Source organism: Quercus lobata, chromosome 1 (assembly GCF_001633185.2).
Source record: "Quercus lobata isolate SW786 chromosome 1, ValleyOak3.0 Primary Assembly, whole genome shotgun sequence".
In the NCBI taxonomy this organism is placed as follows: Eukaryota; Viridiplantae; Streptophyta; class Magnoliopsida; order Fagales; family Fagaceae; genus Quercus; species Quercus lobata.
In genome coordinates this window covers 1,024,228-1,039,401 of record NC_044904.1, presented here as the reverse complement: position 1 = coordinate 1,039,401, position 15,174 = coordinate 1,024,228, and the positions used below count along the sequence as shown (strand labels likewise).

General features: G+C 33.1%; 2 protein-coding genes across 2 annotated transcripts; both read left to right on the top strand.

Moving 5' to 3' along the window:
* Positions 1 to 7,740: 7,740 nt before the first annotated feature.
* On the top strand, positions 7,741 to 8,461 carry LOC115971552. Its single transcript, XM_031091582.1, has one exon. It carries the CDS (start codon positions 7,832 to 7,834, stop codon positions 8,384 to 8,386), a length of 555 nt encoding a protein of 184 aa, XP_030947442.1. The 5' UTR covers positions 7,741 to 7,831; the 3' UTR covers positions 8,387 to 8,461.
* Positions 8,462 to 10,673: 2,212 nt separating this feature from the next.
* Positions 10,674 to 14,028, top strand: LOC115971477 (uncharacterized protein At1g26090, chloroplastic). The gene is made up of 7 exons (XM_031091466.1): positions 10,674 to 11,037; positions 11,798 to 11,941; positions 12,026 to 12,100; positions 12,217 to 12,410; positions 12,490 to 12,661; positions 12,740 to 13,156; positions 13,699 to 14,028. The coding sequence occupies exons 1-7, from the start codon at positions 10,840 to 10,842 to the stop codon at positions 13,828 to 13,830; spliced, it is 1,332 nt and encodes a 443-aa protein (XP_030947326.1). The 5' UTR covers positions 10,674 to 10,839; the 3' UTR covers positions 13,831 to 14,028.
* Positions 14,029 to 15,174: the final 1,146 nt, after the last annotated feature.

The following is a 15,174-nucleotide window of genomic DNA, read 5'->3' as shown; positions in this document are numbered from 1 at the left end:
TGACCCATTTATAATAAGAACGTCGCAAACATTGTTGTCTTTGTGGGTTTTCTTTTTCATAAGCACAAGCATTACATGAGTCCTTTTATTTATTTTTATTTTTTATTTTAAAAAAATTGATCTCAAAATCACCTCAAGATATGTACTTTTACTCAGTCGGCATGATTATCAGTTGTATAAAATTATAAATACATCCGTAAGATAGTGGCAAAAATTGATGAATCATAAATACTTTTGAGGAATGAGAATGTCTATTTTATTTGTTGATTGCAATAGAGTAGGTTTTGGAAATTGTAATAATCTCAAGATTCTCAACTGTTGGATGTGCGTTAACTATCATTGTTTAAGAGACTGCTACTGTTTTTTCATTGTTTTTACTAGTTTCTGATATTTCCATGTTGTAATTATAGTTTCATGGGTCTTGTTCAAGGACACCTTATTACATTTACACCCCACTTGACAAACACTAATTTATGTATAAAGTGAGATTTAATGTGCATTTGGTTTAGTTTTTTGAGAGCTTATTTTTAGTTTTTTTTTTTTTTTTTTTGTATAGATTTTTAAAATTTTAATTTTTTAGGTATGAGTAAACAATTGAACAAAAAGATTAAAAAGCAAAAACTAATCCAACTATGTTTAGAGTTCAGAGATATTGATTATACAAAGTGTAAAAAGGTATGTGGACTTCTTTTTGAGTGTTTATGGAACTTCTTGGTACCTAAGAGTAGCCTATAGAAAAGATACAAGAAAATATGGACTTCTTTTTGATTGTTTATGAATCTTTTTGGCACCTAAGAGTAGCCTATAAAAAAGATACAAGAATATAGGACTTCTTTTTAAGTGTTTATGGAACTTCTTGGAACCTAATGACTCATTTGGATTGAGGGAGAGGAAGGGAGAATACAATAGATTTAGTACAAAATTAGTTTATTTTTAGTCATCTCTACTCTACTCTCCTCACTTCCCTCCTTTTCCCCTCCATTCAAACAGGCCATAAGAGTAGCCTATAAAAGAGATACAAGAAGAAGGCAATGCCATTTTTTGAACATATATATATATATATATATATATACATATCATATTCCTTTTTATTTCACAACACATATTTTTTTCCTCTGGGCTAGCAATAGATGGAATTCAAAAAAAAAAATCCCTTTGTTGTGATAAATAGTTAATCACCTTTTTATATGGTAGTTGACTTTGAGAAAAAAAAAAAAAAAAATTATATTTTGAGTGGTGCCTTGTAGTTGTAGATAGATTGAGTGCCAGAGAAAAAAAAAAAAAATTGATAGCTAAATTTCCTAGATCTTACTTCTTAGTGGGTAGTTGTAATTGTAAATGTCAAATGGTGCTCCGAGATGGTGAGGGACCCTGTATCCATCAACTCTGAGGAGGCAGTTATACCAAAACAGACCTAAGGTTTAGAAGGGCTATTCAAGCCTTATCTACATACGTTGGGACAGCCCAAATTGAAGGGATACGAATGTGGCCTCAATTAAACTTAACGCATTCAGCTCTTTTCAAGCCAAAATTTGAGCTTCCAAAACATTCCAGTTAAAACCTAAATATAATATAATATAAAATATAACAACGTAATTCAAAAGTTTAAGTTTATTGGTTTGCACCCAATTTTGTTAAATTAATTCAATTTTTTTTAAAATTTTTTTTCTTTATGGTGGGTGTTAGTTAACTTAATTGGTAAAATTTCTTGTCGTTAAATAAAAGATCTCGGGTTTGATTTCCACCTATACCAACAATCAATTAATATTTTAAACTTGATGACTCCAATTGAGAATTTAATACAACATATACAGACATTACTTAATCCAAAAATTTTGCTAGGTTTTATATTGGAGAATTCCATGTTAATGAAGTATTTTGTTAATTGAAGTGTCCAAAATTAGTTTGTGGAAAAGCAGCTCAAAGAAAACATTATGTCCAAGTTTTTACTACCACTCGATCAAGGCTTTATCAATCAAGATTTAGGATTCGATAGACATTTACCACTGCACATCATTGGTGCGATGGTCACTCCAAAGATATAAGTGCTTGTGGTGTGTGGGGGGTAAAGGCTGGGATTCAAATCTCCAGGAGGGAATTTCACACACATATATACTTAGATTAGATTAGAATAGAATTTCTATCTTATATATATATATATATATATATATTTTTTTATAAATAAAAAAGGATTCGATAGACATTTAATCAATGCTCGATTAATAATTGCAGACTCTAACGTGTTTTAAATTCTGAAGTCACTCCCTTGGTTTTTTTTACATTACTTGAGTCACATATTAAAGGCACGTATAATCTCAACTTTGTAAGCTTACTAGACGTAGAACTTATTTATCATATAAAGAAAAAAAATTTAAGCCTCAATATTTCCAACTTATGAGTAAAAAGATCATATTTTTTAATCAGTAGTTTGCAATCATCTTTTGATCAATCAAGCTGAAACCACAGAGAGCCATCAATCCTAGAGTATCATTGCTGTATCAAACCTTCAAGGAGGGTATAATAACACAAGCTTCCTTATTAAACACTTTTTCATAAGATCTTTCCAAATTCTTTTTGAAAACCCACACTCTGAAGAAGAGGTGGTTCCTGCTTTCTATGCATTGCACACAAAAGTAAGTCACCCTTATATACCCAGAATTTCAATTCCATTCTTTTCCTTTATCTACAATTCTTTGTCTTTTGGAAGTATAAAAGGAATCTTTAGATTGTCTCTTTGGTAGTGTAGATGACCTATTGCACTAAAACTAGGGGTGACCATTTGTGTTAACGGGTGGTTTTATTGTTGAGCTGAGGTAGTGGTATTTGACAATAAAGTCAAACCCAACCTAGCCCATTTAAATGTGTCAAAACCATTAGCATACATACATACATACATACATATATATATATATATATGTTTTTATGTCAAAACCTTTCAACCTTAAACATACTCGTTTATTAATTAACATGGCACTATTTATATAACACGCTTAATAAATGTGTTAACATGTTATTGATCCACCCATTAGTCATGTCAAAGTGAGTTGATCTAATTTTAAACGAACCTATAAAAAATCTTATCATGTCCTTGTTGTATTCATACTAAAAAGATAATGATCATATTTTCGTATAGCGTCTAATGGGTGTGCAACTAAATTAAAAAGATAATGATCATATTTTCGTCTAACCAATCAATAAGTCCCTTTGTGTACTATACTATAGAGGAAAATTATAAGGGGAATAAAATAGCCTTTTCCTCCACTGCCTCGGACACCATCATAGATCTTGTAATAAGCACAAAATGTCTCTTTAAATTATCCCTTGGTAACCCCAGTTTCTTGTTTAAGTCAATATCATGGTTATTGGAAAGAGATGTCACACAAAGAGTTCCTGTAAAGCACTTAACTCTCCAAACATATTAACTTCATTCAGGTGAGCCACACCTAAATCAAAGACATCAATTTGGAATCGACCAATAGCTTAATTCCAAAATTTTAAGACATATTGCAAGCATTTCTTCAAGGCACTAACCGCACTAAACTGCCCAAAAGGTAAAATTAATAATTCACAATGTGTTTTGCTTTACAACTTGATCATGATATTGATCCCTTTATATAGATAAAGAGACAAGACCTCCTTACTTGCACTGACAATGCAATATGTGACATATATATGTGGCTAGCACACTTAATGCTCGTGCCCTTGCTACGCATCCTCCTAGTACGATTTACTCCATTCCAACTACAATATATTGTGACCCTCCAACTTAGCAATGCACTTAGTGTGGTTCACTGCATATAGTACAACACATATAATCTCTTGGATCTAATTATAAGGTTATGAATTGAAAGCAGTGCACCCCATGGGACATAAGGTTATGAGAGAAGAGAAGTATTTTTCACATCTATATCTTCAAGGGATTTGCCGACTTGATTAGTTTTTGCCAAGGTGACAAATGTTTTATGAAAGCAACGTTTAGAGTATATTATCAATAGCCAACATCAACGTAGTTGTTCTTCAAACTTAAATATATGTAAACGTTTTAATCAGATTGTTATCAATTTTGAGAGAGAATTAAGCTATCATTTAACTATATGTTATAAATGGATAAATAGAATGATGGGGCACCCAACGAAAAAGGTATTCGAGACCATAATTGGAAAATATAGGACATTTGATGCAAATCAAGACAGGATGATAGCATCTTATAGAAAAAGAGATAAACATAAAATAAAAGGAAAAAAATAGTAAAGGTGATAGCATGTTATTTGAGGTGTATAAGAATGATGGAAATCTTGGGAAATTCAAACTACTTATAATTTGCTTGAGCTTGACGGCAAGCTTTTTACATATAGGACGTGTTCAATACGATATTGTACTATATAATGAGTCATCATCTTTGAGTGACATAAATGGGTTATTTTTCTTCTTCTTTTTTTTTAATCCCTTTTGGCAAGCTAAACGTTGAATGTGGAAAATTATGCTTCACTTTGCAAATGTACAAGACAAAAAGAAATCTTATAATTAGTTTTAACAATGTCAATACTACTAATCATATATATGTGTCTTGTTGGGTTAAAATTAAAATTGGAATGAAGATTTTCTAAATAGTTAGCTAGATATCATTTCTCTAGCTAGAAGTACCAATGAGAATAAGTGAAAAAAAAAATTTACAAATTGGATCACGGGGGTTATAATTACAAGAAGAATTTCTAAGCCTTGCTTATTATGCTTGCTATTATTTGAGCTCTTGCCTTCATCAACATGTGATGTGTACTAGAAAATGCTTACGCATTTGACCTTGGAAATTAGTGGTATGGTGGGCACAATGGAAAAAGTTGACTTAAAGTTTTTTTCATTTTGGCTGTGTTGTTCAATCCTAATAATAATACTCTCATTGACTTAACTCTACCAACAAGATGATCAACACGTCTTGGTTCTATTTGATAAATTCAAGCTTAAAAAAAATGGTGGAATTAGTCTTGATTTTTGGTACGCCCATTATAGAGATAATAAATAGCCAAGTTGCAACTCACAAATCAAGTTAACTTGAAAGATAAAACCTTAAACTAACCCTAATTAATTAATTGAAGAAAAAAAGTAATATTACATGATAATAATGTTGATGATAATTTTAAATAGGCAAAAAGCACCTTTTAGTCCCTATATTTGCAAATGATTTCCATTTTAGTCCCTACATTTTATTTTTACCGCTTTTAGTCCCTATCTTGAAAAACACTTCCTGTTTTGGTCCCTGCAGTTACATCAAGAACGGAAAAAAACTGACGTGGCAAATGGCAGGAATAAATAATACTAAATTAATAATAAAAAATGTTTTTTGGCATTAAAAAATGCCACATCAGCATTTAAATTAAAAAAAATTAATTTATTAATTTAAATTAAATAAAAAAAATAAAAACAGAATTAAAAACTAAAAATCATATGAGTTGAGATCTAAGTATGTTTTAGACAAGAACACAATCTCATATCCAAGAACACAAACCCAGAAATTAAAAAAAAAAAAAAAAATTACAGATCTAAGTAGATTGCAACAAAATACAAATTAGATCTGGAAAAATCAACAAATCAAAGAATTCAAATCTCACAAAAATAAATAAATAAATCAAAATCAAAAGGACTAAAATGCTCACCGCCTCCATTCACGAAGAGCAAAACCTTCCTCTGGCTCCATTTCAGTCGGTGGCGGAAGCACCGGACCGTCGGAGCTGAACGGAGATTGGGAGTAGCCAGGGTTTGGATTGTCGAATCCATAGATCTCAGGCAATCCTCGACCGTGCAACTCTTTTCCACCCCCAAAATCTCGTAGTAGTCTTTCTTCTTCTTAATCAGCCTCACGATCGCGATTTGCTCCTCCGTGTACGAGGCCAACAGATGGAAAGGAAAGGAGAGAAATTGAGGTTACAGATGGAATCGGAGAGCGAAGAGAGGTGGGGATTTTTTTTTTTTTTTTTTTTAATTTCTGGGTTTGTGTTCTTGAATCTAAGTTTGTGTTCTTGTTGTTCTTGTTCAAGACACCCTTAGATCTCAATTCATATGATTTTTAGTTTTTAATTATGTTTTTAATTTTTTTTATTTAGTTAAAATTAATAAATTAATTTTTTTAATTTAAATACTGACGTGACATTTTTTTTAATGCCAAAAAACATTTTTTATTATTAATTTATGCCACGTAGATATTAATTTAGCATTATTTATTCATTCTGTTTGCCACGTCAGCTTTTTCCTTTTCTGATGTAATGGCAGGGACCAAAATGGGAAGCGTTTTTCAAGATAAGGACTAAAAATAGTAAAAATAAAATGTAAGGACTAAAATAAGAATCGTCTGAAAATATAGGGACTAAAAGGTGATTTTCGCCTTTTAAATAATAGTGAACTACCATTTATTTATAAAAAATTAAAAAAAAAAAAAATTGTGACTTACCCAAGAGCTTCGTTCTTGGCTTATAAACCTCACATTCTTGGCGTTGACCAAAAGAACCTCTTAGAATACTACAAACAAAGAAAATGTGTTAGTAACTATACGTTTGTTTTCATGCGTAATATGGCCCCCCCAAAGATAAATTCCTAGCTCCGCCACTGGATCGAAGTTTAATATAATTCTGTATATGTTGATCTAGCTAGCATGCATATGCATATATACCGAAGACGTTTGTCATTGCTATCAAAACAATCATCTTATTATGAAGAAAAAAAAAAGATTTAGCGAAAGTGACTTCTTGATTTATTTCGAGAAACAGATAATTAAGTTTAATATGTCTGTGATGGTACCCTAATAAGACAATAGAGAAAATACAGAAGTGTAGCTACAAGGTCCACATCAACACTTCTTGGGAAAATTAGTTACCCATTATAGTCTCACATTAGATAAAACTACAAGAGTGAGTTGTTAATAGTACATAATTTAGTCCAAATCTGTAGGCTTCAACTTCCGAGTCAAGTGTTATATTGTCATTTTTATATATTATATTGACTCCCAAAATAAGAAGAAAAAGAAGAAGATTCTTTTTTTTTTCTTTTTTTTCTTTTTTTGATAAAACTTAAACTCACATGCCACAACCAAAACTACATGTGGCAGTTAGTTGCGCAGAGCAAGTTATAAGTAAGGAAACACACACTCACCCAGTTATAAGTGTTTGTTAGTGAGACCCAAAAAGTAAAACAAGGAAAACTCTCATATTAGTTCTGAGTCTTCTGACAATGATTAGGCCTACTCATTTTTGCATCTGTATTTATTATATGTTTTGTCAATTACAACAAGTTAATTGTTTTCTTTATTTTAGTTTTATAATTTATATTTTATTATACTAATTCAATATTGAATTTTTTGGGGTCAATTTATGCTTCTCTACATTGTGTTCTTTTTTTTAAGATACATATTCATATTGACAACTGTATTTATTTCTTTTTATTTTGTGTGGATGATTTTCCAATTGTACAGTGATTAAATTTCAATTTTTTAAATCAAGTTACACAACGTATCCTAAAATTTAAAATTAAAATTGCAAATTTACCCATATAGAATGAACCAACAACTAACCTAAACAAATATTACAATTTTTTTTTTTTTTTTTTTGTTTAGGCTAAAGACATCGAAGGCACAAAGAAGATGTCAAAAGTCTTTCCTTCCTAGCTATTACCTTCCACCGGACAAAACTATAATTAGAATAAAACGGAACCACCTATATATACAACATAACAAGAATGCTCATTCTCGAAGCGTTCAAACTTTGAAGTTCATCCACTAACAACAAAAATTTCATTCATATCATCTTCATCATTTTCTTCAAACAAACACGTTCCATTGCATCAAATGGTACGTCTGATTCCTCAACATCGCAGAGACCAATTTGGGTCATTGCCATTAGCAATTGGCTTGTTCTTCTCGGTTATGGCTCTTGTAGCTTTATTATGTGCCAAGCATTCACGCCGTGCTCGAAAAGATTACGAAGACGATGATGAAAGTAATGAGTCATTTATGCCTAAGAAGTCGTCACCCTTAAAGTCACCATCCATGAAGCCCGTGAAATCAATTAGCAACAAGGCAAACCAATTCATAACAAATTCGCCAAAGTCACCACCATTGTTGTCATCCAAGAAAATCGTGACAATTATTAGTAACAAGGCAAATACATTCATGTACAAGAAAAAAGGTGGTGGTCATGATTTTAGAGATGATGAAGGTGAAGGTGAAGGTGGGTTGTGGCAGAAATCAATCTTGATGGGCGATAAATGCCGGCCACCGGCGTTTTCAGGAGTCATTCATTATGATAGTTTTGGGAATATGCTTTCGGAGCCACCACCAAGGTCACCTAGGGTCGGTCCCTTTCAAACTGTGTTTATGCCGGAGATTAAAAATGCAAACTAGTGGGAGTGACACTTGCATATATACGTACATGTACACATTAATTTGATTAATGCATATTGAACACCATTACTTTCTTGTACAAATTGCAATCGGAGTGGATATTGAATTTATCTTTTATCATGCTAAAGCATATTGAACTTGGCCTCTTTGTGATGAATTTTATGAATTTGGGATAGAAAGAAACATTCTTCTATTAATTCTTCTTCATTTTCTTTTCCTTGCTCTTCACAATATTCAGAGGGAAGCACGTCTTGGCTGTGATTGATTTGCTAATTAAATAATTTTGGGCCACATGGTGCTTGAAGTCAAAATCTATTTCTATTTTGCTAGGTAAAACTTTAGGTAATATATAACAAGCAATGGAATATTGAACGAATTGGTTAACAGGTTTGACAAATTTCCAAGATGCTCATGATTAAAAAAAAAAAAATTTACAGTCTGTTTTTCATTTTTGTTTATCCTTGTACAGTAGTGTGGTGACTTCCACTAATATAAGTATACGGTCCAAGCTAGACTTGCCAAGCTAAGGTTTTCAAACTCAACTTGAGCTTGTTCGTATGGGTTAATTACCTAAGGACAGAATTTGAAGAGGAGGACAACTTCATCACTGTCCCACTCGGTGGTTAATGGGAAGGATGTATAATACGAAATCCCTAACATTCAAAATCGCCATTTTCTATGGTCACAAACCATGAGTACCACTGCTTGGGCTGAGGAAAAAACTGTTGGATATATAAGTGTGAGTGAAATTTCATATTAAATTATAAGAAGAATGAGTAGTTAATATAGCATAATTGAGCTCATACTCATTGGACTTAGGCATTTTGGGTTAAGTGTGTCTCTATATGTTATATTAACTACTCAATAAATCTCTCCAATGTGTTATCCCTTCAACAAGTGGTATCAGAGTTTGGTTGATTTAGTTGGTGATTTCTTGTGTGTATTAAAATGGATGAATTTGCTTTGATTAAAGTGGAGTGATGCCAAGAAGAAAGAAACTACTTCATTAAGGTGGAGCTATCTCTAGAGGGAAAGAAGACTACTTGATGAAATTTGAGTCAAAGTAGAGATTGTTAGGAAATTGCATCAAATTCCAATTTTGACTTGGAAAGCTAATTTGATTTCGTAGTTGGAGAAAGAAATATTAATTTCGTTATTTTTGGGTTTTCTTGGAGTGGAATAAAAGTTTGTTCTTTGTCAAAGAACTATTGTATTCGTTATCCACAAAGGAATAGGAAATTGAAGTTTTATAAATAGACATTACTACAAAAGAATTCGGTAGCTTTGGCCCAAGGGTCCTCCATATGGAGACAACGAAAATAGAGCGTGATACCAAGAGAGAAAAATGGATTTTTGCTTGGGAGGTAGCTCAAGAAGAGAGACAAAAAGGTTTAGATTTTGCTGACAACTTTTTTGTAAAGCGCACAAATCAAGGAGAATATGTAAGGCTTTGGCAAATGGCCCAATCCTGAGTCAAGTTGAGTATTAAAAGTTCTAGATTGCGCATTTAATTTAATTTCAAATGTAAATCGAACTTGAGCTCATCATCAAACTAAATTACATGTTTAAGGTTAGTTCATTTTCTTGTCAAACAATCTTGAGCTTGTTCATTAGATACTTAATTAACATATTCTTTTTCCTTATTTGTAAACACTACAACTAAAATATTTCACCCTTTCACAAATCTATACTAATAATTAATAACTAATTAGAGTTAAAATTATCTTACTACACAACATTTTCAAACTCATTAGACAATGAATATGATTAATAAATTTTAAAATAATAAAAAATTAGTGTCTAAATCAATTTTTTTGTGATTAGTGACACATCAATTTATAAAGTTTACCTAGTAAAATTTATAATATCCTTAATATCACCCTGTAAAAATTAGATTCACCAACATTTTATCGTTGAAAATTATATTATTATCAATAAATTAGTAATATGATATTTATGAACTCATTTATAAACTTACCCAATATAGCCTCCGTTTGGATAGAAATGAAAAATTAAAATTATTTTATTATTCAACTTATTTTTACTACTATTCATAGACCTCACTGTACTATTTCAACTAACTTTTATTTTCAATAATAATTTTTCAATTTCAGTAAAATAAGTGTCATAACGTACCCTCAATCTCACGGCAATATTAATATATTATTACTTTTGAGCTCAACCTTGGGCTTGGCTATAAGGGAGGCCCATGGGCCGAGGAGGAAGTTGGTTTGCTTTTCTAGCAGGAAAGAAGTGCAAGAAGCACCACCCAACGGTCCCTCTTTGTTTTTTTTTTTTTTTCTAACATAGATTCAGTGATTCACAACGTTACTTCTTGTTGCAAGCCAACAACCCCCATGTCCTCCCCAACTCATAAAACATAACGAAAATTCCTGTCTTTTTTTCAGTCTCACAGAAACACAGCACTGAAACACTTCAAGTTCTTACCAAAAATGGCTTCTTCTCTCGCTTCTCCTCTCTTCCTTGCAAACCCTATTTCCCATTTTCGAAGAAGAGCTTTTGCAGTGTCAGCTTTAGCAGAGGATGGTAGTAGTAGTAGTGCTATTTCTTCTCAGCAATCAACGAAGTTGGTCACTTTTTTGGGCAAAGGTGGATCCGGCAAGACCACCTCAGCTGTATTTGCCGCTCAGGTAACATGCTACATACACATTTAGTGTTTGTTATTTTCTGGGTTTTGTTGGGAGTTTATGTTTAGTCTTAATTTTGTGGGTTATTGAGTTAAATTTCACTGCTTTACTTTTGATATATAATTTGATTGTGAGAATTCCAATTCTGGGTGCTTTATTATAGGGGGACATTTCTAATTCATTCTGGTTAAAGAATGTGAGAACTTTTGCAAGGATAAAATTTAAGTACAATTTCTTAGGTGCTTTATTTTTCAATTTCAGTGTTAAATTTAACCGCATGGCTGTATTGGCCAATAAACCATATAATTGAAGCAAATTGTCCTTTGGGGAGGATAACACATTTTGTTCTACATTGCTCAATGTTGTCACATGGCTGAATTTAATGTTGGGGAGATATTTAAAGTCAAAATGATGAATATTATATGTAAAGTCATGGAGCAAATCAAGCTTCTAAAAATTTTGTATTTGACAATATATATTTCAACCAAACTAGTAAAAAATTTAACTTTCTTCATGGAGGGTAGTAGAGAGCAATAAGAACTCTTCCTTAAATCATTTATGTTCTTTATCTGCTTTGAAGTTAGATCCAGTAACAAACTTTTTTCTTTCCTCTAGAGATTATGTTAGGAGTTTAGAACTTAAGATTTTGTTTTTCTACAAATTATTTAGTAACTTACGCTAGCACCCTTTAAAGATCAAGCATAACATATTTTAACTAATATTACTCTTTCTCTCTCTCTCCCCCTCTCTTTATGTTTTTCAGCATTATGCACTGGCAGGGCTTAGTACATGCTTGGTGATACATTCACAGGACCCCACTGCTGATTATCTTTTAAACTGTAAGATTGGAACTTCTCCTGTCATATGCAACAACAACCTTTCAGCTGTTAGGTTGGAAACCTCTAAAGTGTGTCTTTTCACCTCCTATCCTTCTTTGACAACTTTTTCTTTGAGTGGTTTACTCAATATGAATTTTTTTTTATAATCACAGCTGATTCTTGAGCCTCTCAATCGAGTAAAGCAAGCAGATGCCCATCTTAATATGACCCAAGGAGTTCTTGAAGGGGTGTGTACATACTATCACTTGCTGATATTCTTGTGCAATCTAATTTAAAGAAAGATATAGTTGCCCTTGAATGTTTGAGAAAACTTTATTATGGACCATTCCTTATATCATGGTAGATTGTGGGAGAAGAGCTGGGAGTGCTTCCTGGAATGGATTCTATTGCTTCAGCATTCGCACTTGAGAGGCTTGTAGGATTCTTAAGTAACGTGGACCAAAGAAACAACAAAAAAGATAAATTTGACATAATAATATATGATGGTATCAGCAATGAGGAGATCTTACGGATGATAGGTGCAAGCAGTAAAGCAAGGTTAGCAAACCTCTCTCTCTCTCTCTCTCTCTCTCTCTCTCTCTCATGATGATGTTTATGAAAGAACATGATGGCACAGATTGTACTTAAAATATCTCCGGAACTTGGGTGAAAAAACTGATCTTGGGAGAGTGGCTGGTCCTTCACTCATTAGACTTGTCGATGAAGCCATGAACATACGTGGCAGCAGGTCCCTTCTGAATGGGAAAATGAGTGCAGAAATATGGGACAGTTTGGAACAAATGTTGGAGGTAAACATGATTCTTATTTGTTAGACCACAGTTAGAGATAACCCCAATGAGATGCTGCATTGCTTATATGCTGTGCAGAGAGGATCATCTGCCTTCTTGCAACCACATAAATTTGGCTGCTTCCTGGTGATGGACCCAAACAATCCAATCTCTATCAATTCTGCATTACGTTATTGGGGCTGTGCAATCCAAGCTGGTGCACAGGTGTCTGGTGCATTTGGTATTGCTCCTCCACATTTGGATGAAGAGTCAGTGGAAAGAGTCAAGCAAAACATTTTTCCCTTACCTTTTGCTTTCATCCCACAAGTCCAAGTGGGTTTCCCTCTCAACTGGAATGAAATCATGCTCAACACAGTTGGTAAAGATGCAAAGAATCTTCTTTCTCTGCCAGCAAGCCACAACAGCAATATATCGTCAGTAAAATTTGATCCAGCCAACAAGTCCATAACCCTTTTCATGCCTGGTTTTGACAAGTCCGAGATCAAGCTATACCAAGTACGTCCATCTTTCCATTCTTCAAATCTTTGACCACTTTTTGTGCTACTTGTGCCTCTTCAGGTGTTTCCAAGTGATATGGGATTAATTTTCTATTTTGCTATAGAAAAAAAAAAAAAATTATAGAAATGGGACCTTCAAGTTTCTTAGTCATCATAAAGCCAGTGGAAAATTTAAACTTTTAATCTTTAAACTAGAATTTCACTGTTGAATCCTAATGCTTTATTTCTCCTTTAAATATATTTAAATGTATTAAAGAGAGAAAGAAATAAAATGATAAGAGAATATGCTTTTGAAACTGCTCCCCCTGAGCTCTGTATCAAGCAAATCAGAAGTATCACCAAGCTAATGAGCTCTAGCTCAGAACCCATTGTGTGTGTGTGACTTACCAATAAAAAAAATCAAAAGTTTCACCAAAAGAGGGGATAAGAATTTGGATATAGCTGGTCTAGAAAGAGATTATAGAGGTAGTCCAGTTTTGTTATGCTATTGTACTTATTTGCAGAATTCTGATCAATATTATCATTATCTGACAATTGCAGTATAGGGGAGGATCTGAGTTACTGGTGGAAGCTGGGGACCAAAGACGTGTCATTCATCTGCCTTCAGAGATTCAAGGAAAGGTGGGAGGTGCCAAGTTCATGAATAGAAGTCTTGTCCTCACAATGCGGTAGTGTCATTACATTGAGAAGATTTTTCCTTTTTCTCTACTGATGTGTTTCTGTTTCTGAGAGAATGTCCCTGCCAAATGATCATAATTTTTGGTTTATTACTTTTGAGCATTTGGCACTTGGAACAATTGATCAATGTTTTGATATCAATAAATATGCATTTCACATTGCAACCAGTTATGCATTTCACAAATATTTTTGAACTCTAGTTTTACTTTGTGCAAATCAAGGAAGATACAGAATTATCTTTATTCCAGCCAGCTACCGGGAAAATTTGACGTTGACAATTAAATTGATGGCAACTAGAGGGTACTGTGAGTCTTGATTATGTAAAAATTCAGTCAGTGAAAGCAACAACCTATAATGCAAGCCTTAACTGACATATATATCACAACAGTGAGAGAAACTCCAAGTGTTGTTAGTCCACTGTAGAAGAGATAAGTTTGGAACTTCAAACAGGAGAAACTTCTCAACAAGGTTCAACTAGTTTCATTATTCTTCCCATATCTATAATCTATTGCATTTTCCCAAATGCACTCCTCGCAAGGAAATGTCTCATGCTTCACCAGGGTCTTTGAGACCTATGCTTCATTCAACCTTGTGTACGAGGAGGGAAAAGCCATTGGATGCATTATTCATCATGTCTGCAATTAATCTTCACAACTGCTCAAGCTAGATCCCTCTTCAACAGTGTTTAGAACAACTGGCTATCCCAAGGGAACATTCCATGGTGTGTTTGGAGACTAAAACCTGTATGCACACATAGCAAGCTTAAAACCTGTATTTCTACTTTCCTATAGGACAGAAATCCCTTTTTCAAGCTGTGTTTGGCATACTGTTGACATTTTGAAAAGAAACTGTCTTGAAGATGGATTTGATGTTAAGAGACCCCAATCTGGTCTTTTGCCACAAATAAAGTCTCATTCCCCCATCCAGATTAATTTATTTCCTTCCCAAGTGTGCATATAAAACATTTTTTTCATCAATTAATGTACTGGATTTTGTACAAAAGATGTGAGGCACTAGAAGTTAGCCAAATTAAAAAATATGAATCTGTAAATATCTGATGAAAAAACAATTGCACTCTTCCCCCAAACCCTTCCCCCCCCCCCCCCCCCCAAAAAAAAAAAAAAAAAAAAAAATCGAAAGGCATGAATCACAATCAGTCTAAAAGACATCACCAGCACTTATTCAAGTGATCAATTTTTATGCATTGGGGGCTAGGTTTAGAAACCAATGGCCATTGTGATGGCATAGTAAACGCTTCATGCTCTTGTTATTTGGCTTCCATGCTGAACTTTTTCCATTAATTGATTCGTTTGCTTGAAGTTTCATTGTTTCTAGTGT

What these genes read in the sequence shown, in the direction of transcription:
- LOC115971552 (XM_031091582.1), top strand. Translation starts at nt 7,832, where the DNA reads ATGGTACGTCTGATTCCTCAACATCGCAGAGACCAATTTGGGTCATTG.
- LOC115971477 (XM_031091466.1), top strand. Translation starts at nt 10,840, where the DNA reads ATGGCTTCTTCTCTCGCTTCTCCTCTCTTCCTTGCAAACCCTATTTCC. An exon ending in TTAGGTTGGAAACCTCTAAA is followed by an intron (nt 11,942 to 12,025) that starts GTGTGTCTTTTC and finishes TTATAATCACAG; the next exon opens with CTGATTCTTGAGCCTCTCAA. An exon ending in CCCAAGGAGTTCTTGAAGGG is followed by an intron (nt 12,101 to 12,216) that starts GTGTGTACATAC and finishes ATATCATGGTAG; the next exon opens with ATTGTGGGAGAAGAGCTGGG.